We start from the raw sequence: 23,954 nt of genomic DNA on the forward strand, positions 1-23,954 counted from the left end.
TGTATTCAGAAGGACCCTTTCTTCTACCCCAACAGCATGGCTCAGGTCTTGCATCTCTTTTTCCATGCAAAATTTGAACATTTAATTAAAAAGTTGATGTGACGCTCATGAGTGCCTTACGGGTCCATCCCGTCAATCCCCCACAGCCCGGGGCTGGAGCTGATAACCCTCCCAGCCTCTGAGTTCATTCAAGCAGGAAATGGCAACTAATTCACAAAGGAGAAGATGCTCCAGTTACAGTGAGGGTTTAATCAGCAACGAGGGGAGGTTTCATTAATCACCCATCTCGCTGCTCTGCGGTTCGAGGGCGAGGAGGCAGCGACAGAAATGGGGTCCCTCATCTCTGTCCCACCCCACTGCTCCTCACCAACAAGGCATTGACGGATGGATGCTCATCCATCCCTGACATCTAACAAAATTCAAAGGCTGCAGAAGAGAATGTCTGTATTTTGGCACATGTATCCAAGGAATCAGACTGCCACCCAGGCCCACCACCCGCCCAGGGGAGACTGTTCCTGGTGTGAGGCTGTGCCCCCACGATGCTTTCACCCCCAAGGCACAGCTCTGAAGAGAAACACCCACCCCCCATGCCTCATAAACACGGCGATGATTGAGATAATGGAAAGTGCCTCTTAGCCCCTGTCTGCTGCATCAGGATATGAGGCATCTCCTAGCAGCCATGAAGAGGAAATTAATAGGAGCAAGCAGGAGTAACCACTTTGATGCAATTTCCTTGGGAGATAGTGGACCATCTAATCTTTATTGGAGCCCTTTAACCTGTCATTCAAAACTCATGAGGCCTCCTGCTCACACAGCCTTTCCAGATATTAATAGATGATAAAAAGGAATAAATCAAAACAATATTTTACAATTTCATTATTCAGGAGATTCCCCCCACCCCCAGCCTAAGGCACACAACTGGCTGCAATGAACTGTTTCTTTCCAACAGCAATAAGAGCTGAGTGGGGACGTGGCATCCCAGAGGGACCAGCCACCATCTCCCACAGCCCTTCTTCTTCCCCGCCACAGGGAGACTGAGGAGTCCTCCAGATCCTAACACAGCCATCCCACACGTATGGCATCTTAGGGACACAGGGCCATAACCCACCACCTCCTGTAGGCAGACAGTGAGACCCATGGAGTCACCACTCCGGGCAGGACACAGGAGGGCTTGAGGGGGACCTTCAGGATGCCAGAGCGGAAGGCAGCGGGATGCAGACCCCTCCCCGATCCACAAACACAGCCCTATGTCCCACAACAGCACAAGGAAGCACAAAGAGACACCAGACACACGCACCAGGAGACACAACCACATGTGGACACCGAGGCTTCGAGGTGGATCTCCAGTTCTTCACCTCTCCCTTCCCACCAGCAGCGACCCACCATGTCCCCGTGGCCTTGTGCTCCCCCCAGGATGCCTGAGCATCTGTGAGATGTGCAACGGGGACTTGTGGGCTCTGGAGCTGGAAGATGTGCCAGAAACATGCCTGAAATGTGCCAGGAGCAGGACAGGGAGGGTGGCAGTACCAGGGAACAGCCACCTGTATTTTAATGGGAGAGGATGGGAACGGGAAGGAGGAAGATGAGAGGGTCACAGTGCTGTGAACACACCTCAGTGTTAAGCTTAGGGGCATGTTGATGGGTTGGTTGAAGAGGTTCGTTAGTATTTAATTACAATTAATTCAAGTGATGCTTTGTCAAAACACCTGAACATAGTACCCTGCAACCCAGTGTCCGCTGGTTTCTGTTATCACTTCACTTATCCACAAATTCCTGTAATCTGCAGGCACGTGGCTCTTAATTGCTATTATTACCAATTAGCTTTTCTCTTCTGTAATTACACCATGCTTGCCTAAAGCCTCCCACAGTTTTGGGGAGAGGCTGATGCCTTCTCCATCCTCCCAGTGCTGCACAGGCTGCAGCCCTCCACTCTTGCTGCTGCCCTTGTCTCCTCTCTTTCGGGGGAAGTTGAACCATGAACCTCAGACCAAAAATGAAGCACAAACCCTCTAGGCCCTGCAATGCCATGGTGGGATCCATAACCCTTCAGATCCATAACCCTCACAGTCCAGTGCAGGGCTCAGATGGAGGGCTTGAGCCCAGGAGGGAGCAATAAATCACCCCACCAATGGCCAGAGCAACATTTGTCCTCGTTTAAGGGCTGCTCCAAGATTTTCCCAGAGCTGGCAGGGTCTGTATCCACAACAGTGCCTCAGACAAGCACGGGATGAGGCTCTGCCTCAGCTTTCCCTGCGGGAAGGGGCTCCTTTCTGCAGGTGCCCAGGCTACAGCACAACCTGCATCTCTTCAGCTCTGAGGAGAATTAATTGATTGTTGATTATGTGGGCTGGATAAGATTAATGATGTGCTTAACTATCCATTTCCTCGCATTTAAGCACCAGGGGTGTGTTTGGAAATGCTGAGGCACGCGCTGCTCAGCAGGCCTGGATGCCTGGCCCTTAAACGCCCCCCACAACCCAAAGCTGCCCGTGGATCCATCACCCTGCCAGCACTCCGGGGATGCTGTGCATCCCAGGCAGGAGTTTGCCAGCAGGACCCCTTTTCCAGGGCTGACATGTTTGGGGGTGGAAGGGAGCATCATTCTGGGGCTGCTGAAACTCAGGCTTCTTGCAGCGAGATGTCATCGCTGGCAGTTTGGGAGGGGGGGAATAGGTGCAAGTTGCCCTCACGTCTGTGGGGTGATTGTAAGGGTCTGGCTACAGGGCTGGACACAGCTGGGGGCTCCCAGCAAGAGCTGAACCTCCCTTATCCCCCCTCACAGGCTCGAAGTTGGGATGTGGACATGTCTCACACAAGGCAAACACCCAGTGAAGGCACCACAGACCCGTGTCCCCACCACCGCCTCCCTCCACGCTCCAGCTCTCACAGGCAGGATGGATTATCGAAGCAGTTGTGGCACTGCAAGGCTTTTCACTGCTTAAAACTCTCCTGTATCCTGCACACTTATATTCCAGGTACCAGGAGTCCTAGAAAGAGTGGGAGATAAGTGGGATCTCTCTGCTCATCCATCCCTGCTCCTGCCCGAGGCAAGCCACCGTCACAGCCTCTGTGGAAAGGGTCCAAGCGTGGGGGTATCCAAGCATTTCATTCCTCAAACTAAATCCTCCCAGTTAGCACCTGGAACTTGCACTTTTTAATTACTCTCTCAGGGAAGCTTTAGTCAAAAGAGACAAAAAAAGAAAAAAGGAAGAAAGGAAGGAGACATCTCCTCTACATTAACTTGCTCTAAAGCTCCCCGGGGATGCAGCGTGGCATTTTTCCTTCTTGAGTTTTAAAAGAGGAACTTCTGCAAAGAATTACAGATTCAGCAGCGATTCAGGAGCCCACCTCCTGCCCCCACCCTCGCTGGCACCCCACCATTCTCCCTTCACTCACAGCAAACCGAGTTGGCGACTCCTCATCATTCCCATGCCCTGAGTGTCCCTCCTGGGGCAGAGCTGACCCCATTTGCCAGGTATTCCCAAATTCACACTTGTTTTGGGTTCCCTTTTGGGTCCAGTGCCCTTCCAGGGTAAACCCAGTGTGTTTAAGCACACCTGTGGCACTCTGGCACAGGAGGTGATAAAAAGCTGGGTTAGAAGCAGCAGCACTGCATGAGGTGGTGCCCTCAAGCAAAACTGTGGAGAGAACTGCCAGGTGCAAAGGCTCTAAAGAGCCTGGATAATCCAGCCTTGCTCCAAAAGCATACCCAGCACCTCTGGGAGATGGGCAGCAAGTTTGGAGGACACCACAGGCCAGGAAAAAGGAGGAACTGCAGCTCATTGCTTTTACAGCCTGCTGGAAAAAGATTCAAGGGCCCCCTTCCTGCAAACAATACTTTATCATCAAGAAAAAAAACCTGGTTCCCAACTTAACACTTTCTGCAGGAGACTTACCACTTTTTGATGAAATCCCCCAAAAAAGAAGAGAGGAGATGCTTGCTAGAAACTCTTAGGGCGTTTTGCAGGCACCAGTGAAACAAAATCTATCTTTAAATACAATAAAAAAATAAGGAAAAAACCATCAGTTTTTTAGCCTTTAAATTGATTAGTCCCACTGAGGAGTGTTTTAAAAAGCTCTCCTTGCCATCGCCCTGCCACCAGCCAGGGCACCCTCCCCGAGCCTTTCAGCTGAGAGACACCATCAGGCAAATCAACACCCACACGAAACTGTGTGCTACAGAAAAGTATTTAGAGGATGCTGTGATTACAAGGGCAGGCACTCGGGCAGCCGGCACGGCTTTCCAGGGCTCCCGGCACGGTTTTCCAGGGCTCCCGGCACGGCTTTCGGGGCAGTGCCGGGAGGGGGGACTGGTGACACCTCGGGCTGCAACACAATCGATGCGTTTGCGTTTCAATCCCTTTGATATGATGATGACAGCGGGATGCGGCTGCAGCTTGGGGGGAAAACCAGCAGAATCAGGCAGGTTGTCACCCACGAGGGAAGGGGGGGTGCTGGGGAGGGGGGCTGTTATCTCCCTACCTTCAAAGGGCCACGAGGGCGCTGCCTTCCCACCCCACTTTCATCTCCCTCGTTATCCTCCCTGCAAACATCCAAGCAGGGAACGGGAGCCTGTTGCCAGAGGTTTAATTGCATCCCTACATGATGCTCTTCTGTCATCCCTTCCCTCCTGCGTCTCTGCTGGGGAGAGGCTTGGAGGGTTGTTTTGTGAGGTTTTCCCCACACACACTTCTACTTTTTAATGATCCAATTCCCTTTTATATCAAGCCAAGTGCTTTTCCGGAGTGTCTCAGCCCCGGCACGGCCGTGGCGAGCTCAGCAGGCAGCCGGCAGTGCCGGGGGTGCTGCCGTGCCACCCTCCAGGAGAATCCACAAATTAATCCAGAGAGGTTTCTATATCGGGAGTGACGCCACGCTCCAGTGAGGAGGGGTGGGAGGGTACCTGCATCCAGCCTTCCTGACCACACCAAGAAAGGAGAACAGGATCAGACCCGGCCCTGAAACACCCCATCAGCCACCAAATCCCAACATCCAGTTCTTGTAGGGCGAGGAGAGCAACCCATATGGAGAAAGAGGTAAGTCCAAGCATTCCCAGCCTAAAGTATCCTCACACTCCCAGTGAGATCAGCACATGTTCCTAAGCCAAGCCAGAAACCACAGCACCTTGGGGACAGGACACCCCAGCAGAGCCTTGTCCCAGGGAGGGATGAAGCCTCATTTTGGTGCAAACTTCACCATTTTTGCAGCCAAACGCACAAATTTTGCATCACCCAGAGATGCTCCTGCCTCGGGGCCGTCTGAATTACAAACAGCACCTGCCCCGTTGAGTTCCCTTCTTTCAGCACTGGGTAGGCAGGAACTCATGAGATAAACATGAGCTTCCCAGCATCTGGGCTGGAATCCTGCAGGCACTGGGCTCCATCTCCCCCCCGCTGCACTGAGGAACGCGTGACGCAGCCGGTTAATTAAACCAGCCCTCCACCTCTGGAGGAATGGGTTTAGATCTGCCTTGGGACACATGTAAATTAAAGACAGAGGCTTCTGAGCCGGCCTGCCATGGTTTACTCATGGAGGAAAGGAAAATTCAGTGTGGTGTTACCCCTTCTCAGGGTTTTTTTTCCCCTCCCTCTTTTTCTTCTCATGGATGAGAAATGAATCGAGGTGGGGCAGGATTTCAAAGACGCTTGCAGGGTAAGGAGCTGTGCGAGGCAGATTAGAGGCAACAGGGTTGGGTGCATCCCTATTCACCTCTCCCAAAAAATCTCATCCCTCATCAACCAGTGGAGCGAGGTGCTCACACAGACAGAGGTGCTCACAGACCAAGCCCCCTGTGCTTCACTAGAAGCAAAACACAGCTGATGCTCACCCAGAAGCAGTGCTTTTCCTCCAGGATGGCAGCCTTGGGAAAACTGAGGGTCTCTGGATGCAGAAGAGCTTCAAAACCAACTGTTTACGTGGAATCATGGCCCTAAACAAGGAGCTAAAGCCTAAAACAGGGCAAGGAAGCAGCCGGTTTGGGCTCCCACATGCCCTTCTGCTCACTGCCTGAAGCTTCCCAACAGGTCCAAGCTCACCCACTTAATCACCACTCTGGGCTTCACTTTCTCTGTTTTTCATGGTTGGGGGGATTTTGAAGGTCTAAAGAAAAAGTCTGTCCCCGACCCATGTCTTGGGTGCAAAGGGAAGAGCAGGCACACCCTGGGCAGGCGGTGCCGTGGGGCTGCCAGCTCAGCACAGAGCAGGGAACTCGCTTTGCTCTCCAGAACAGCCAGCGGGGGGAAAACCTCAACGCTTCCCAAGGTGGCTTTTGCAAATCACTGTTCTCCCACTCGGGTTTTGCTCTGCTTTAGTTTCCACTTGGCTCCAGGCTGAGGCTGCCCAGTCCCACACCCACCAGAGTTTCCCTTCTTTTCCATAAACCATCAAATAGAGATGCCCAGCCTTCTGCTCCAGCACTTTGCATGTGGAATCAGTGGTGGGACATGGCTGGTGGGTATGTGGCACATCTTATGGAGAGTCCCCAGCCCATTTCCACTTCTCCATGGTGTTTTCTCACAGAGGGAGGTGTTGCAGGGAAGGATGAGGCCGGCACTGCCTCTCCAAGCACCCACTGCCAGTCATCAAACTAAATAATTTGATCAAACTCCAGACAATTCCCACACATATGCAGGGAGGTTTACAGCAGACACGTGGCCATGGCAGTAATAGGCACAGGCTGCTCCTCATCCTCCTAACTCTGTCCAAGCTCATTATTCTGAGTCAACAAATGAAAAAGGGGGATGAAGTTCTCAGCAATGATTTGAGGCTATTTAACCTCCTTATATTCTTCTTTAAAAACAGATCTAGTGGCTGCAGCCTGCCACAGGCTCTTCCTTCTGCCAGCCCTGCAAGCAGGAGCTTCCAGGGCCTTAAAGGGGCTCCAAGAGAGCTGGAGAAGGACTTTGGACAAGGGCCTGGACAGACAGGAGAAGGGGCAATGTCTTCCCACTGACAGAGGGCAGAGTTAGACGGGATATTGGGAAGAAAATCTTCTCTGCAAGGGTGATGAGGCACCCAATGGGTTTGGAGCAAACAGCTGAGGGATTAAGATTCAGGCCAGGAACTGTCCCAAAAACACAACCCCAGAGATGCTCTACCCTCACCCCAGGCGTTGGGCTCCACAGAGTGAGAGATTCCCCCCCCCCCCGAACTGCAGCAACGTGAGACTCCATAGCCGATGGACACGGACTGGAAGCCACGTGGAAGAGCCAATACTTCCATGTTCCACTAAACCCAGCACATCATGTTCACTCCTCAACGCCGACGTGAGCTATCGAGCCACTTAATGAGCAGGGAAACAAACCTGCACGGAAACTCATGGAGGAGCTCGGAGAGCAGCTCTTCCCCCAGGCACAGAGGTGCAGGCAGGGGCTGTGCTTGGAATGCCCCTGAAAATGATGCACCTTTCCTTAGCAACCAGGGATTTTGGGAAGCACTCTGTAATTCCAGGCCCTCTTCTGACTGGGAAATGGGGCAGCACTGGGTTCCCCGAAGCACAGCCCCCTCCTGGCTGGGAAGCAAACATCTCCTGTTCCTAACAGGAACTAATTAAGGACCTTCTCCTCCTTCGCCAGCTCATGTCACACAGTGTCCCCTCCATCTAGACAACATCAAGTGCTCATTAATTACGTCTGAAGTGGTTCCTCGTTAGTGCTGATGCCGCAAAGGATGAGTCACCCCAGGATGGGGCTGGGGGAGAGCTTCAGCCGCAGGGCCAGGCTGGTGCTGCCGGGGCGGGGATGCCGGCATGGGCAGGGACACATGGACACAGGGACACACAGTTCCCTTGTGTCCATGCCATGGCACTGGATGCCCCGTCATGGAGCAGGACTCCTCCATCCTGGTGGAGATGAGCCTTGGGGAGCTGCAGTTTGGCTCACTGCTTAAGGACCACGCCCAAGGCATGGGAGGATGGATTTGCCACGGGAGGACGTCCCAACCAAGGCACAACTGCTCTGCCACATTCCTCATCCACCCCAAGAGTCCCAGGCATGGAATTAATTAGAAAAGTAATTAAGAAAGTTTCCCTATGAATATTTATAACAAAAGGAGCCATAATTACTGTTCCTGATAGGAAAGTTGCCTTCCTACCCAGCCACAGAGAGGACACACAGCACCAACCAGAGGGGTGACCTTTGAAAATCCCATCCAGCCAAACCATTTCATGATTCCATAATTCCTGCACCAGCTCACCCTCATGCTGCAGCAAGGAGCCAGGGCAGGAAGCCCCCAGACAGGGAAGGGACCTTCTACAAGTGGTGTGAACACTCTGGCACTGCCCATGTTGGTGCCACCACCAGGGACAGGAGAGATGTCCAAAGCTGCAGGGTGGGACAAAACCCACTAGCCCCACCTCTGAGCCCAGACAGCTTCTCCCAGCTGGAATTTCCACCCATGTCCCATGCCAGTGACAGCAACAAGAGGGCAAAAAAAAATTAGTCTCCTCCATCCTCAACATCTGCTCCACATAAGTCAAAGCCACCTGAGATTGCAGGGATTTACTGTATGTAGGCAGCTCTGGAAGCTTTCCTTAGCTGCGAAACGTAATTTGCACCTTGGGCTCTCTAAGAATAAGTTGTCTTCAATAATAACACAGAATTAAGAGCTCAGGAGTAGATCTGACATGGAGCAGGAGATCTGTGATAACTCCAGGTGTCACCCTGTCACCCTCATCCCAGCACTGCCATCCCTGCTCGCCTGCTGTGCTGGAACAGGTGCCTGTGGTGGAACCCAGAGATTCGGGTTTAGCCAGAAAACAACAGACCCTGGAAATGCCCAGACAGCCCAAGAACCTTTTTGCTGTGCCCAGGACCATTTCAAATTCCCTATTTTGCACCAGAGCAAAACCCACAAGCATCAAAGTAATCCCTGCTCCTGAGGAGGGTGATCAGATCCCTCTGCACCACAGAGGGGGACATGTGTGCCAGTGTGCATCAACCCATCCCAAAGCCATGTCCAGGGCAGGTCTGCCTGGATCTTATTTTAATAAAAAACAAAGATGATATCATGTCTCACCTCACAGGTAAGTTACCCTCTGCGCTGCAGAGCAGCCAAAGCTGAGGAAAATTCAATTCATAATTCCCCGGGTACATAATTTCCCAGGATTCCCTTGCATTTAAGGAGAAGTTTTAGGCAGCAAAGTCCAGAAACCAGACCTGAGGCTGAATCCTCCTGGTGTGGCACACACTGTGGCCCAGGCTTCTCAGCTCTCCCCCAAAACAGCAAGGAGGTGGCAAAGTTCTGCCTGCACCAAGCAGAGCTTCATCTCAGAGAGGCCTTGGGGAGGGAAGAGCTGGGACAGGACAAGGACAGCATTATCCCAGGAATCACTCCCTGCTCAGGGGGATGCTGCTGCCGGGAGCCCAGGGATTCTTGTGCAGGATGCAGCCACACCAAGACCACCAAGGTGACCAGCTCCTACCCCAGCCCACGCCTCTCCTTCCTAAAATCCATTTTCACTTAGGAAATACGATACAAGCAGGTGAGTCCCGAGCTGAACACGAAAACCAAGTGATGCAGTTCCCCCCTTCATGCCATCAATTATATTTTCTCAGCTAGGCGAGGCTCCCCGAGGAGCCCAGGGAGGGGGAACAGCAATTCCCCCCTGTGGTGGGCGCAGAACTTAATCTGAGGTGCCCACAACAGAATATTCCCTGTGGTTTGATGCTCCCACATCCCAGGCTGGATCATTTCTTGGCCGTGACTCTGCTGAAGATGGATGGGTTTTCCCATGGCTCCCCCAAAGCCCCGCTCAAGTGCGCGAGCGACGCTGTGATTTAATCGCCCCGCTCCTGCTCTCCAGCACCCTCTGAGATCCCAGGCACCAGGCGTGACAAATGACCACTCCTGACACACTGGGAGCTGACACCCCCGGCACCTCTCCATTTGTCACTGCACGACGGGCTTTGGAGAGCGGAGAAAATTAAAACCTCAGTATCTGCACTGATTGCTTTTCTCTCGTCCTAGTGGGCTCCATCCTTCCTCTGCAGTGTCCCAGTCGGCACATCCAACCCACACGAACCTCCTCCCACAGCCAGGGGAAAGCAGGGCACCTCATTGCACCTGGTCCATGGCTTTTACACCACTTCCAGTTACACAACGGGTCTCTCAATCATTAAAACATCATCAGCAAAGGTCTGTTTCCCCAAGCACGGGTTGTAGGAGACCTGCAAAGCCCAATCGCAGCCCAACTCAGCTTCCAAATGATTCCTTGCACATGAGAGTGTCAATGAATTATAACATGGCTTGGGGGGGGAAAAAATCCATTTTATTACCAGTACTGAATCACAGAATCATTTAGGTTGGAAAAGCCCTCTAAGATCACTGACTCCAAGCATTAACTCAGCACTGCCAAGCCCACCACTAAACTGTTCCCAACTGCCACATCTACACATCTTTTGAACACTTCCAGGGGTGGTGATTCCACCACTAACCTGGGCAGCCTGTGCCAGGGCTCGACAGCCCTTTTGGTGAAGAAATTTTCCTAATATCCAATCTAAACCCACCCTGGTGCTACATGAGGCTGCTTCCCTCTGTCCTGTCACTTGTTACCTAGGAGGAGAGACCAATTCCCCCTTGCTACACAACCTTCTTTCAGGGAGTTGCAGAGAGCGAGAAGGTCCCCCCCTGAGCCTCTTTTCCTCCAGGCTGAGCCCCCTCAGCTCCCTCAGCCGCTCCTGGTGCTCTGGCCCCTTCCCCAGCCAGGGCCAAAAGCCTCCTTTTTTATTTTTTAAATTATTATTACCCTCCTGCTGGGTGAGACACCAGCTCCCAAAGAACTTGCTGTGGGCTGTAGGGAGCAGCACAGCCCCAAACATGGGTGAAACTCTCACCCCTTGGCAAGCGAACGGCAGCAAAACGGCGCCGGCCAGAGCCGTTCCCAAAGGAGCTCTCTTGTGACTTTAAGAAAAAAAAAAAAAAAACACAACAAAACCCAAAAAGGAACAAGTTATAGAAAGGCTTTCAAAGTCCCTGGCTGAGTCACTGGGTTTGCCAGGTGCTGGCTGTTTGCAAACAAGGGTGAAACAATGCGGGTGCCGGACATGGGCCGGATCCAGCGCTTCCTTGCGGCTCTCCCATTGTCCAGGAGAACAATCCCTGCTCCGGCCAGAGAGCAAAGGGCCTTCAACATGATGGCAGCAGGGTGAGAGCCAGGTCTCTGGGCTGGGGAAGTGGATGGGGTTGGGAAACATGGCTGGGTTTCACATCCCCAGCACCACAGGGATGCTCATGGATCTGTGCCCATGGCAGCCCCTGTAAGAGCACATAGAGCTCTGCATCCCAATATCCCCCCAAAAATGAAATTCCTCAAGCACTTCAGTTACCACAGAAAGTTTCCTAAATGGATCATTAACAAGCCAAGGGTTTGGAAGCAGATTTATAAACAGGCTCATGAAAAGATCCTTTGCGGGGGAAATCAAGGGGGAATTTTTCTTCCTTTAAAGTGGGAATTGATACAACCCTCAAAGATATCATGATGGGGAGGGGAATATATAAACGACCCATGGAACAATTTAAGGAGGAAAAAAAAATGATGAGCAGGAAAATAAAGCTCAACATTGCAGCTCATGGGCCATTCCCTAATCCCTCCGAGGCCACTGCAGCAAAGGTCTGGCTCAGGAAGCCCAACCTTGCAACGTTCACCTGGCCCCACTCCTGCCTTCCCTGGGGCATTTTCCAGGTTTCTCCTTCATTTCCCCTTTGGAGGGTTCTGGATCACAGGGATGAGTTGGGGACAGAGCCAGGGAGTGGTAGCTGTGGTGCCTGAGCCTCCTCTTTAGCAGCAGCCAGGACATGTGGACCTTCCCCATCCCTGCTCTGGGGGATGGAAAAGGGCCTGAACCCACCAGAGGCTCATTTTGCCTAATAATATCTAATTAAGACTTTCATTAAAACCCATCACACCCATTAGAAAAAACGTTAACAAGGTTTTTGTGGACATTTTCCTTGCAAAATTATTAAGGAGGTTAATGGATGCCTTCATTAAGGCATAATTTAAGAAAAATCACACTTTTCCCTTTCTCTCTCTCTCCTGTTTTTTTTTGGTGATTCCAATGTGTCTCCTCCACAGCGTGGCCGTGGTAAAACTGGGCTGCCTGTTCCACCCAGTGGTGGAAGCAGGGAGATCGCTGCCAGGGAAAGGCAAAGCCCCTGCAACAAAGGGGAGCATCCCTCCATCCCTCCAGCATCACTGCCAGGATTTGGGAAGGGCTGGGAGAGCTGCCACTTCCCAGCACACTCCAAGCAGGGGGCAAGCAGGGGGAGAGGTTTGGGCTGACGCAGGGATGGGAGAGGGGCAGGAAACTTGATATTGTGCCAGAAAAAGAAAACAAAAGGGGAAAAAAAAGGGAGGAAAAGGCTCATTTTGAGCGGTGGAAGCTTGTGGCTCAGCTAAACCTGGAATAAAACACACCCTGGATAAGAGGAAAGCTTGAAATCCCACTTCTAGACCCACAGAGAAACATTTTCCCTGGAAAACCACCTAAAGCACCGTGAGCATCAGCTGCAGAGACTCCCCTGCACCAGCTGCCAGGCAGAGACCCCGCCGTGTGTCCACGGGAGCAGGTCGGGATGGAAAGGCTTTGGAACAAACTGGCTGAGCCCCTACTGGCCCCCAGGAAAGAGCTTGAGGAACTCTGATGGTTTTTAAGCCAAATTATTTCATTTTTATCCATAGGCTCCCCAGCCCCTGTAGCACCTGCTCTACTCTGTGACGCTGCTGGCCCCATCCCGAGCCCTGCTAAGCCAAATCCAAGGGCAGGTGGAGGGAGAGAGGGGCAGGGCAAGTCCTTTCTTTTTACCTCTTTGGTTTTCTCCTCCTGTTTCAGAGGAGAAAATGTGCAAAGAGAGATCATTTGTGGGCCAGGGAAGCTGGAGTGAGATGCTGAAGTGGTGGAGAAGCAAGGGGCAGTAGGTTCAGCACAGAGGCTGGAAAGAAGATGATTCTCAAACACATGAAACCAGCAGCACGGAGAAAAAATTAAAAGTAAGCCACACTAAAAAGCAAAAAAAAAAGGGCCTTTCTGCAGCCCCTGCAATGCCTGGTCTGCTTACTCTGCCCCAGGCATCAGGAGCTGCAGAACCCTGGGATGGGATGGATACACCCCAAGGCACAGGGGAGCAGGCAGCTGTGTCCCCATGACATCCCTGCCATTCACCCATGGGACAAAACCAACATCACCTTCACCACCAGAGAAAAACCTCTCCTAGGTGCCCCAAAATGGTACAGGGGCACCAGGCTGGACCACAGAGCAGGGAAAAGGCAGGCAAGGGCACAGCCAGAGATCAGAAAGACCCAGTTCTCAGCACAAGCAACAATTTGACTGTGAAAATTTGACATTTCCCTTGTTTTAAGTTGTTTCCCTGGTTAGTAAATGGTTCTACTGCTAATTACAAGACATTCGTAATTAGTATTTTAAAAAAATCACTTTATAAATTCTATTGTTTCCAGTCTTCTGTGATGGACAAGTAGAAGAAATCAATAATTATCACTAAGGTTGCTCAAAAGGAGAGGAGGACAATGGGGGACCAGTGTGAGGCTACTCACTCCTTGACATTCAACTGGTGGGATGCTTTCCCAGCTACTGCCCCTTCCCAAATCCAGCCCTCCACACACAAGGCAGGAGGGAAGGACAAACGGAGAAAAAAACAGAAACCAAAGGGATGAAGGAGACCAGAATAAAACACAGCCCTGCACGTTGGTCGGCACATGGAAAAGGGGGGGGGGGACCTGGATCCAGATGGGGAAGGGGATCATCTGCCTCGTGGAAAGCCAGGGATTCCTGGGAGCAAGGATGCTCAAGGAGCAGCCTTTGCACCATGGGCATCGTAGCCCAGCTTTGTGCTTCTTTTGTGGGGGTTTGTTTAAATTTGCCCCCCTGCTGGCTCAGATTTCCAGCTGCTGGGAGCAAGCAGGCAGGCTGATTATCCCGAGCAGCGGCACCTTGGAGGCTCCTGAACATGCTATGACAGGAATCTGCCAGGAGGGGAAAATGGAAAGCAAGACAGGGCTGGGAAGCAGCAGGACTGCTCTCACACCCCTTCTCCCTGGACTTATAAGTACCACATCAAAATTCGGCACAAAGCTGGTTTAGACCCAGACTTTTTCCTGCTCCGTGCACCTGAGTTAGTGCCTGGTACTGGGAAGGGCAGAGAAAGTCAGTGTGATTCCAGCAGACAAAAATACCCCCCTCCTCAAATTCGAAAGGGATGAAAGCTGAGAGACTCCCGACTGCCAACATTCTAGTCAGGGGTTACCTCGCTATCATTAGGTTTCAGAGCCAAACACCAGCAGAGAGAGGATTTAATTACCTTCCTCGAGGAGAACAAGTGAAACCCCCCCAGCATGCTCATCTCAAGGTTTCCCCTGCCTCCCAGTGATCCCTGCTCCCGCTTTTCCTCCCACCTCCTCCCCAGCTGGATGATGCATTGCCCCCTGACCACGCAAGGAAGCCATAAAGCAAGGCTGAGGGACGGGGCAGAGCAAGACAAATGGATTTAATATCAGCCCGACCGGAGCGTGGGCTATTGCACCAAATGAATTATTCATTTTGGATTCGACAGCAGCCTCCATTTCCCATTGACCCACCGCTCACACGGGCACGAGGTGCCCAAGAGGATGGGGCAGGCAGTCCACTGGGTTCTGGGGTACAGCTGAGAGCTGTGCCAGGAGGTCTGTGCCAAACCCCACCCAGCCTGGGATGGGAACAAATAACGGGGCAGATTAAGACAACCCCCTTCCCTCCCACCCCCTTCTTGGCGTGGTGGTGGAAAAACGGCCCCCATCCCTCTGACCCTAAAACATGAGGATAACCTCCCGTGGCTCCAATTCCCCCCAGTGAGGACGGCGTTGTGCCGGTGCCTCCCGCGAGCAGGTAAGTGCCGATAAAAGCCGGCGTTAATGACTCCCTGAGCGGCCCCGAGCTCTGCTGTCAGCACGAACCCGCTCCGATCTAATGGCCCCATGACAAGCACAGCCTCTGTCCCAGGGGGAAAGAGGGAGAAAAGGGAGCTGGGGGGAGCTAAACAATTCAACCCCGTTTTTTTCCCCACCACGGAGGAATTAAGCCCATTTTCTCAGCCTTCGAATATTGTGGGATTTTCTTTATCGTTTTATTTTTCCTTGGTGACAATTCCCACCGGCTTGTTAAGCGGATAATCTCAGGCTGATGAAGGCCTGGAGCAGATGTCAGGAGCGTGTGCTTCCCAGGAGCTCCCAGGGAGTCATCCTGGCAGCATCCCTGCGAGGAGAACCAGGCAGGGAACCCTTCAGAGAACACAAAGTCAAACAGAAAACCAAGGAATTATTCCTAAACTTTGCAATGTGCCACCTCCTGCCCACCGACTTCTGGGAAGAGGAGAGGTGGGCTCAGGTCTTCCCTGGCCATCTCCAAGGTCCGGGGGGATACAAGGAGGAGCTTGATGGCCAACAAGCTACCAAGGAGCCAGCGTCCAATCCAAGGTCAGATTTTTACTCAAATGCAATTATAATTTTCCAACAGCCCTAATGTAAACCCTGGATTAAGCTTTTAGGAGAGGTTCTAGTGAAGTTCCAGGGGCTGGTGTGTGTATTGGATTTGGGTTCCTCACCACCATGGAGCAGGATCACCAAATGTGCAGGTCTCATGTGCAATCCCAGCCTTTTCTCTGTCCTCCTGACATGGGAACTGGGAAATACTCTCACAGAACTGGGAAAGGGGAGTCATTGGAGATCATCTCTGCCAACAGCATTGTACCAGCACCTATGGGATCATCAAAACAGCATGGTCCTGTCGTCACAGATGTGATTGGTGCCATTTAACCACCTGCTTGCTCTGCACCCACAGCATACTTCAGCGGCTTTCAGGACCCTCAATGCTGTCAGTCAATCCATAAAGGGTATTTGTACTCCCTTAGAGCTGCCAGGATCCCTAATTTTCCCCTCAAGGAGCCCAAATGCAAAGCATGCTCCCCATGCAAAGACAACATGCTCACCAGGAGCTCAGCAGTTTCTCCTTCGGCATCAGCACTCCGGAGCAGCGGGAGCACAGCTGGAGACAGGCACTGCAGCACAGAAACCCCAACAAATCCCCAGCTTGCCAGGGTCTGCTCAGTGTAGCTTTGATGGCATGAACACATCACAACCCTTGTGGGGTTTGCACAAGGAAAGGAAACAAAAAAAGCCACGGAGATGGTCTAACACCCACCCTCAGCAGGTTTGCTGCCATGCCTCTCGTGTGTCCTGCTGCCCTTCATCCTCCACCCTGCCCCAAACTACAAGCATTGAGTAGGTGCATCACACTCTTCCCAGGGGTTAGAAGCACTCACGACCCCAGCTTCCTCCACCACCCCACCTGGGGGCGGATGGAAAGGTCAACACCACCAAAACTTGCCGCGGTTTTACGTTCTCACTGTTTCCCTACATTTCTGGCAAAATGACATTATTTCCCAATTCCAGTGTTTAGCTAAAACTAGTACTTGTTTTCCTATGATAAGAAAATGTCATTTTGCCTTAAAACCATGTGCGTTTTCTGTTTGTTGATTCAACAACAGAGGAACATCTCGCCAGAAACACTCCCGTTCGCAGAGCCCTCCCTCCCTCTGACGGAGAGCTTCAGCTCCTCACGGGAATACACCATTTCCCAGCAGGAACAAAACCACCTCCAGGGTCAAACACAAAACCCAAAGGAATCCACCCACCAGCAGTGCTGCTCGAGCAAGGATTATGGTGGTTCGCCAGTTGTCAGAGCCCTGGCACTGGAAGGCACCGCCATCCCCACCTTAGCCAGGTGGGAATGAGGTTTCTCATGGTGAAAACCTACACAAGTTCTCAGCAAACCAACAAACGAGTTTCTCCACAGCTTGAATCCCAGCTTTGCCATTTTCACATATCCAGAGTTACAGATGAAGAAGAAACACGGTGGTGGCCACCCCAAGGAGCATCACAGCCAAGCCTGGTGCTACACACATTGCCACCACCTGCACTAAAAGAGGTCCAAGTCAAACCTCTTTCCACTACAAACCCAAAACCAGCCCTAAAGCACTTTGACCTTCTCCTTCTCTCCAACCCTTCCTTGTCCTGGTGGTGCTGACCTTCTAGAAGCTACTTGGGACTGATGAAACACAGCCAGCATCTCATGCAAAAATCCTTCTCATCTCTCCTTCCAAGCAGCATGCAAAACCAACACCTTAATTTGGGGGAGGAGAAGGAAAGGGCAGCCAATAGAAAAAAAAAAATAATCCTCCAGTGGTATTTGGGAAATATTCATCGGTGAAAGGAGATGAAAAGCAGGCAGCACTCTTTTCATATTTATAACCCCGCGCTGCAGGACTGCAGCAGGCAGCAGCACACCGGCAGCGTGGCTGGGGGAACCCGACAAACCAGCAAACAAAGTCCCAATTAACGGCCAGGCTCAGAGCAGCTCCACCGCCGTCAGGCCCGGCGGCAGCTGCCCGGCTCCCGCGGCTGTGCCGGGGAAATAACGAGGCAGATGAAAGTGGCTCAGCCGGCGAGCGCCGCACTTTGAAGGCACCGAATCCCGGAGGCGGCTTCCAGCGGGAGGGCGGTGGAAGTGGTGCCGGCACCCGCGGCCTCGCCGAGACTGGCCACTGACCAGAGCACTCCAAGAAGCCACAGGTTGGCCACTGCTCCCAAATCCCTGCCTGGTCCCTGCAGTAAAACCACTTCAGGGCAATGGCACAGAGCCAGTTTCACAACAGACATTGCTCCAAACACCTTGTTTAGGGACAAATATTTTGTCTCAAAACCAACAAAAGCCCCCTGTTGCCCAAAGCCAACCTTACCTTTGCAAGCCACGTTGTTCTCCGGCTCGTAGCCAGCCTTGCAGGTGCAGCGGCCGATGGGGACCATCCACTCCCCGTCGCCGTTGCAGTACAGCTTGATGGGCACGTCCACCTCCTCGGCGTTGGGGATGCAGGTGCCCCGGGCGGTCACCAGGGACGTGCTCTCCGCTCCTGTCATCGTCTCCGGGAAGATGGCGAAGTTCTGCACCACGCTGGGGCACTTCTTGAAGAAGACCCTGACAGACAGCAGAGACATACAAGCCCCGTAGTCCTGGAAGGCCAGGTAAAAGCCATTGCGGGTCAGGGGCCCGAAACTTCTCACTTCTGTGTTCACCTTCATCAACCTGCCCCCAAAGTCCACCTGGGAGAAGCTCTCGTCAGCAGCGATGGTGTCCACTTTGAGGTAGGGTGCCTCTGTCCAGAAGGTGGACTTCTTGGTGGCAATGACAGAGTCTGTCTCGTAGTAGTAGAGGTTGAAGGTCTCCTTGCAGGAGCCGGGGACGTTGGGGAGGCTGCTGCAGTCCCGCACAGTGAAGCGCATCTCGGTGTAGATGCGGTGAGCGCCGCGCCGGTTGATGAACGTGGTGAGGAGCCAGTTGTTCTGGTTGGGCTCGAAGACGTTGCACACCTGGTACGTACGGATGGTGTTGAGGTTTTCGTCGTAGCCACTGACCTCTTCCCACTGCGGGATGGAGAAGGGAGAAGTGGTGAGAAGGAGGAAGAGGGACCTGCAGCGGCCTGTGAGCCGCGGAGGTGCCGCTGACCCTGCATTCGGCATTGGAATGACAATCCCAAAGCTCCAAAGGGGACTTGGAACCTGATTATGGACACACAATGTGGTGCACATGCAGAAACACCACCAAGGCCAGCACCAGAAGAAATCCTCACCCTCTTGCCACTGCATGTGTCACCAGAAGAAATCCTCACCCTCTTGCCCCTGCATGTGTCTCCTCACCGCTCCCAACCGATACTAAAACATCTTTTCCATGTAGGCAACTGCCTCAGTTGCCCTGAGAAGTAAACATGGGAAGAAAGATGGTCCAGGCACCTGGAGGTGGGAGGGAAGGCACTACACAAGGGTACAGCTTCATTAAAGCCCAAGCCAGCACATGGACTGGAGAGCCTGACCCCAAGCTCCCGGCACAACGGGATCATTTCCCCCGGCAAAGAAAACTAACTAAATAAAACATTACTGCCGTGGAGAGAGGGAATATAGATTTGCAATTCGATTTATAGAAGGGCATTAATATAATCCAGGCTACAATTTCAATTAAGGGACAGTGGCAAACTGTGAATAGTCTATGATGGCATTAGAGTCCTACAGACAGATTTACAACCTCATAATCCATTCATTTTAACTAATCCATGTTTACAGTCTCCTCATAACAGCATTATTCATATGGCAATCTTCAGCAGCGCGCTCAGCATCAGGGATAATTTCCAGGAGCGATGTTAGAGCAGCACTCATGCCTGTGTTTACATGGGGGCACGGTGGGTGATGCCAACCTGCCCCATCACACGGAATCTTGACGAGCTGATGCACCACAACTGACCCTGAAACCTCACAGATTTTGCCCTCTTCCCTTTTCCATTAAACAACCACATTTCTCGACTCCTCCCCAAGCTTCCCCCCCTTGTAAACCACAGCCCTGATGTAACAAAATGCAGGTTTTAGTTGCGTTTTCAAAGCAGGGTCCTCTACATGCTGCCAACAAGTGCGGCAGAACATTCACTCCTGAGTCCACCTATTTTGCTCCACTAAGCTTAAACCAAGATCACAGTTCAAAGTTGCACACTGCTGTTAAGCCATGGTTACCACACCAGCAATAAAGCCTCCTGCATCCAGCTGAGTGCTCTTCCTTCTCACCCCATGCTGTGAAAGCACTGCAAAACCCCCTCTCCCCCCTGAACAAGGCGTGTGGATTCAATGCCCCTTCATTACCAGACACCTTTTCAGCAGAAGCGGCGCAGTCCTCCCCAGCCGAGGGGGTTGGCATTGTTTCCCGTTCCCACCCAAGCTTCCCATTGCAGCCCCACATCCAATTAACGCCAGAAAACAAGCTCTCTTCCAGTGTTAACACCGTTCCCATGGCTCTGCTGTCCTTGCTGTGGGAATCCTCCTTTTCATCCTCAAAACCCTCAGAGCCTCAAAACTCAGAGCCAAAACCTGCCAGCGGACCCTGCTGCACTTCAGGGTTTCCTGCATTTAAAAACGACATGAATTGCCCCTTGGAAAACCCTCACGAGGGTTTGGGGCTGCCTTGGGCATCCCCTGGGTCGAGCCCTCCTGCAACCTGGCACAGAGAACAGCAGATCCCCGTGGCTGGAAAGACCCACAGTGCCAGCAGCTGCTGCCACCGATGCTCTAACAGCGACAAATGCATCATTTTGATGAGATGCTACTAAATAATTCACAGGGAGCTGGGGATTAAGTCAATGTTGTTCTCTGTCTCCACTAAGATTTAAAGCACGTCCGTAAGGGAGAGCAGAAGAGCCCACATCCTGCCAGAGCCCCTGTAGCCTGGCTGGCATCGTGCCCTGGCATAAACAGCAACATTCCCCAAGCCCCAAGAGGGCAAATCTGTGAGCTGGGGTGAACTGGGAGCTGGGAGCTCAGCACACACCAAGGGGAGATGCCACCACCCAAAAGGACACAAAGCCTGCACAGAGCCCATGCCAATGGCAACCACAGGGTCAGGAAAGCTGGCTCAACACATCCCTGTGCCACCAGCCCCAAGAGAGCTGAGAGGAGCCTGGGAGAAGGGGTTGATGCCCCAGCAGCAGCCAGGAGCCCCTCTCCCTGTCAGGAATAGTGTGGCAACAGGACCAGGGCAGTCACTGTCCCCCTGTGCTGGCCACTGGTGAGGCCCCACCTGGAATCCTGGGATCAGTTCTAGGCTCCTCACTACAAGAAGGACATTGAGGGGCTGGAGCATGTCCAGGGAGGGAACAGAGCTGGGGAAGGGGCTGGAGCACCAGGAGCAGCTGAGGGAGCTGGGGGTGCTCAGCCTGGAGAAAAGGAGGCTCAGGGGGGACCTTCTTCCTCTCTCCAACTCCCTGACAGGAGGAGGGAGCCGGGGGGGGGTGGGCTCTGCTCCCAGGGAACAAGGGACAGAACAAGAGGAAACAGCCTCAAGTTGTGTCAGAGGATGTTTAGGTTGGATATTAGGGAAAATTCCTTCCCAGAAAGGGTTGTCCAGCCCTGGCACAGCTGCCCAGAGCAGTGGTGGAGTCCCCATCCCTGAAGGGATTTAAAACCCATCTGGATGTGGCACCTGGGGACATGGGTAAGTGGTGGCCTTGGCAGTGCTGGGGGAATGGTTGGACTTGATGGTTAGAAAGCTTTTCCAACCTGAAGGATTCCATGACTGTATGACTTTAAATAAAGGACTTGGCATTTTAAATACTTTGGGGAAGACCTAATACACACTCTTGTGACAGAGAAGCCTCACCAGGAACTCCCAAAGGAGCGAGAGTTGGATGGCTGCAGGGATGTACTGAGGGATGGAGGGATGCACATGGTGGGATGCAGGGATGGGGGTTGGGGAGGGGCTTCACTCTGCTGCTCTGCAGAGGGTGAGACCACCATGCCTTATAACACAAGCTCCCTGCCTGCCTTGCATGGGCTTTCAGCGACAGCAGCTGCAGGCAGCTATTTATATCCCATCTCCATCACCTGCACGTGCCCCTCCTGCATTTTTCCAGCAATTTATCCAGGCTCAGATTATTTCCAAAGCAATGCAGTAGCAAAGCCCCTCATTTCAAGGGGCTCTGACATGCCTGGAGTGGATTTTGTGCCCACTGCATGTGTGGTTCAGCTTTGGTGATGGTGTGCAACCTCATTTCTTTTGAAGACCTAGCCAAGCCAGTCACACCCTAACAAAGAAGCAGCCTGGCATCCTTTCCACTCCAGTGCCACATCCTGGAGTCCCCAGGGATGGACCCTGCTGCTGCTCCAGCCTGCCTGTCCCACCGTGGTGACCATCCATCAGCTCACATCCTCTACCTCCGCTGCTCCTCTCCCCTCAGCTCCATCTCTCACTTTTTCTGCCAGCAGAATGTGAGTCAGGTTATTTTATGCTCCCATTTCTCAAAGGCTGATACTATATAAAAAAGATGTTTTAAGTGCCTCAGGGTGTTTTGTTCCTCATTACTTCATAAAAGTGACATTAATAGCCAAGGAAGAGCACTGCCGAGTGCAATTACGGATGATGTTCCAGGTATGAAAGCTGTTTTGAGCCTGCTAATGTTTCCTAATTACAAGCCTTTTGGCACAGGGAGAGGGAAGGCACGAGCAGGGGGCGGAGGGCAGCGATGGGGCCGGACCCTTCACTGGGAAGGAGGACAGGAAGGGAAGGAGAGAGCACGGAGATGGAAGAAAGTTCCACCTTCACCGAGCCCCCGGGATCGGTTCAGGGAAAGGACGCTCAGCCCGGATCAGCCACGCGGATCAGGACAGCGACAGGCCACCCCACACCAACCTGGTGTGTGTCACTGAGCTCCCACTGCAGCTTCCCCAGCTTCCCACCACAAATAGCAGGGTTAAAAGCATGAATCCCACCAGACTATGTAAGGATCAGCTGGACGAGTGGCACTTACCCCCGAGGGTGGGTTGGCAGTCCAGCCCAGCTCGGCCGTCGCCGTCCGCGTATCCATCAAAGTTTCTGAGGAAACAGAAGAAACAGAAAGTTATTCCCAAAGATTTTGGTTACATTAGGAGCACAGAGCAGCAGAAAAACCTTCAGTTGCTTTCCCACAGCGAGCACGACATTGGAGTGCTCAGGAATCAAACAGCAGCAGCCCTAACCCATCTAATGGACATGGGACAGCTTCGCTCCAGAGCAAAGAGTCCCAGCCTGAACCCAGCCCACACTGCCAGCTCTGACCCTTCCACACCCAGGAAAGGAAAATACCATTACCAACTAAAAAAAAAAAACCTAAAAATGAAAGGATGCCGTATTTCATGGAGTCATGTCATTTCCTACTTTTAGTCTTCAAAAAAACTAAAAACCAACAGAACAAAACAAGAATAATAGTGAGAGCAACACCATCTAGAAACAGATGGGGAAAACCCTCCAGGTTTTATTTATTTGTTTGCAGCAAGCAGACATGCAGATTAATTTCCTCGACTCCCGTGTCCCCACCAAATGGGAGGAGGAGAAGTGCCGCTGGCACAGCCGAGCATCCCCCACCCCTCCCCTTCCCTCTGTGCTCCCAGGTACTCACGGCAGCTTCGCAGTGCCAGGAAAACGGGTGTGACCAGAGAAATAAAGGTCAGGAAATAAAAATCAGCCCAGGAATCTGACCTGCCGCCGGGCTGCTGCTTTTAATCTCTCCGCGCCTGCTCCAGCAATCACAAGCGGGAAACAAGACTCCCATTAATCTTCCGACCCCTCCCTTTGCCGGCTGCTCCGGGATGGGAAGCCGGAGGAGCGTGACCGGGAACTCCCCGCCCTGCCACGAGTGATAAACGCTCCCTCTCCCAAAATCCCCACCGGAGCTGCCGACCTGGCCCGGCTCCCGGGGGTGAGCACGGGCACCGGTGCAGAGAGAGCAAGGCAGCCCCTCCAGAGATGGAGAGAGAAGGGCGTGGAAGCTGGCAAAGCTTCTGCACCTCTAACCAGCCCCAGGATGCTGTCGTGGCACTGCCATGGGGGTTCAAAACACACAGCCCTCCTTCTTTCCATGGTGCCAGGCTGTTCCTGCCCACAGTGCCCTCAGACAGGAGACATTTCACTCCTGCTCCCTACGGGAAACAGAAACAGAAAAGCTTGGTGGCCTTCACGCTATCACAGGTCACTTTACACAGTTTCAGTCCCTCTCCATTTGGTAGAAGACACCTAAAAATGAGATATCCCAGCTGCAACTCCTCCCCAGCCCTGAATCATGGAATCACAGAATGGTCTGGGTGGGACGGGAACTTAAAGCTCATCTCATTTCAACCACAGGCAGGGACACCTTCCACTAGCTCAGGTTGCTCCAAGCACTGTCCAACCTGGCCTTGGACACTTCCAGGGATGGGGCAGCCACAGCTTCTCTGGGCAGCCTGTGCCAGGTTCTCACCACCCTCCCAGGGAAGAGTTTCTTCCCAATATCCCACCTAACCCTGCCCTCTGGCAGTGAAAAGCCATTCCCCCTTGTCCTGTCATTCCAGGCCCTGGTGCTCCAGACCT

The 23,954-nt window shown here is 52.7% G+C and overlaps 1 protein-coding gene across 2 annotated transcripts in view; it reads right to left on the minus strand.

The window, feature by feature from the left end:
• The window catches only part of EPHB1 (EPH receptor B1), a 77,676-nt gene that overhangs the window by 30,900 nt on the left and 22,822 nt on the right, over positions 1–23,954 (minus strand). For both annotated transcript variants that reach the window (XM_051781769.1, XM_051781770.1), the window contains exons 2-3: positions 22,381–22,445; positions 17,782–18,463 (exon numbers count right to left, since the gene is read on the minus strand). In XM_051781769.1, the coding sequence (XP_051637729.1) occupies positions 17,782–18,463; positions 22,381–22,445 (747 nt within the window). The remainder of the gene's footprint in view (positions 1–17,781; positions 18,464–22,380; positions 22,446–23,954) is intronic.

This window comes from Manacus candei, unplaced genomic scaffold (genome assembly GCF_025592945.1).
Source record: "Manacus candei isolate 608988 ecotype Guabito, Panama unplaced genomic scaffold, ASM2559294v1 h1tg000015l, whole genome shotgun sequence".
NCBI classification, from domain to species: domain Eukaryota; kingdom Metazoa; phylum Chordata; class Aves; order Passeriformes; family Pipridae; genus Manacus; species Manacus candei.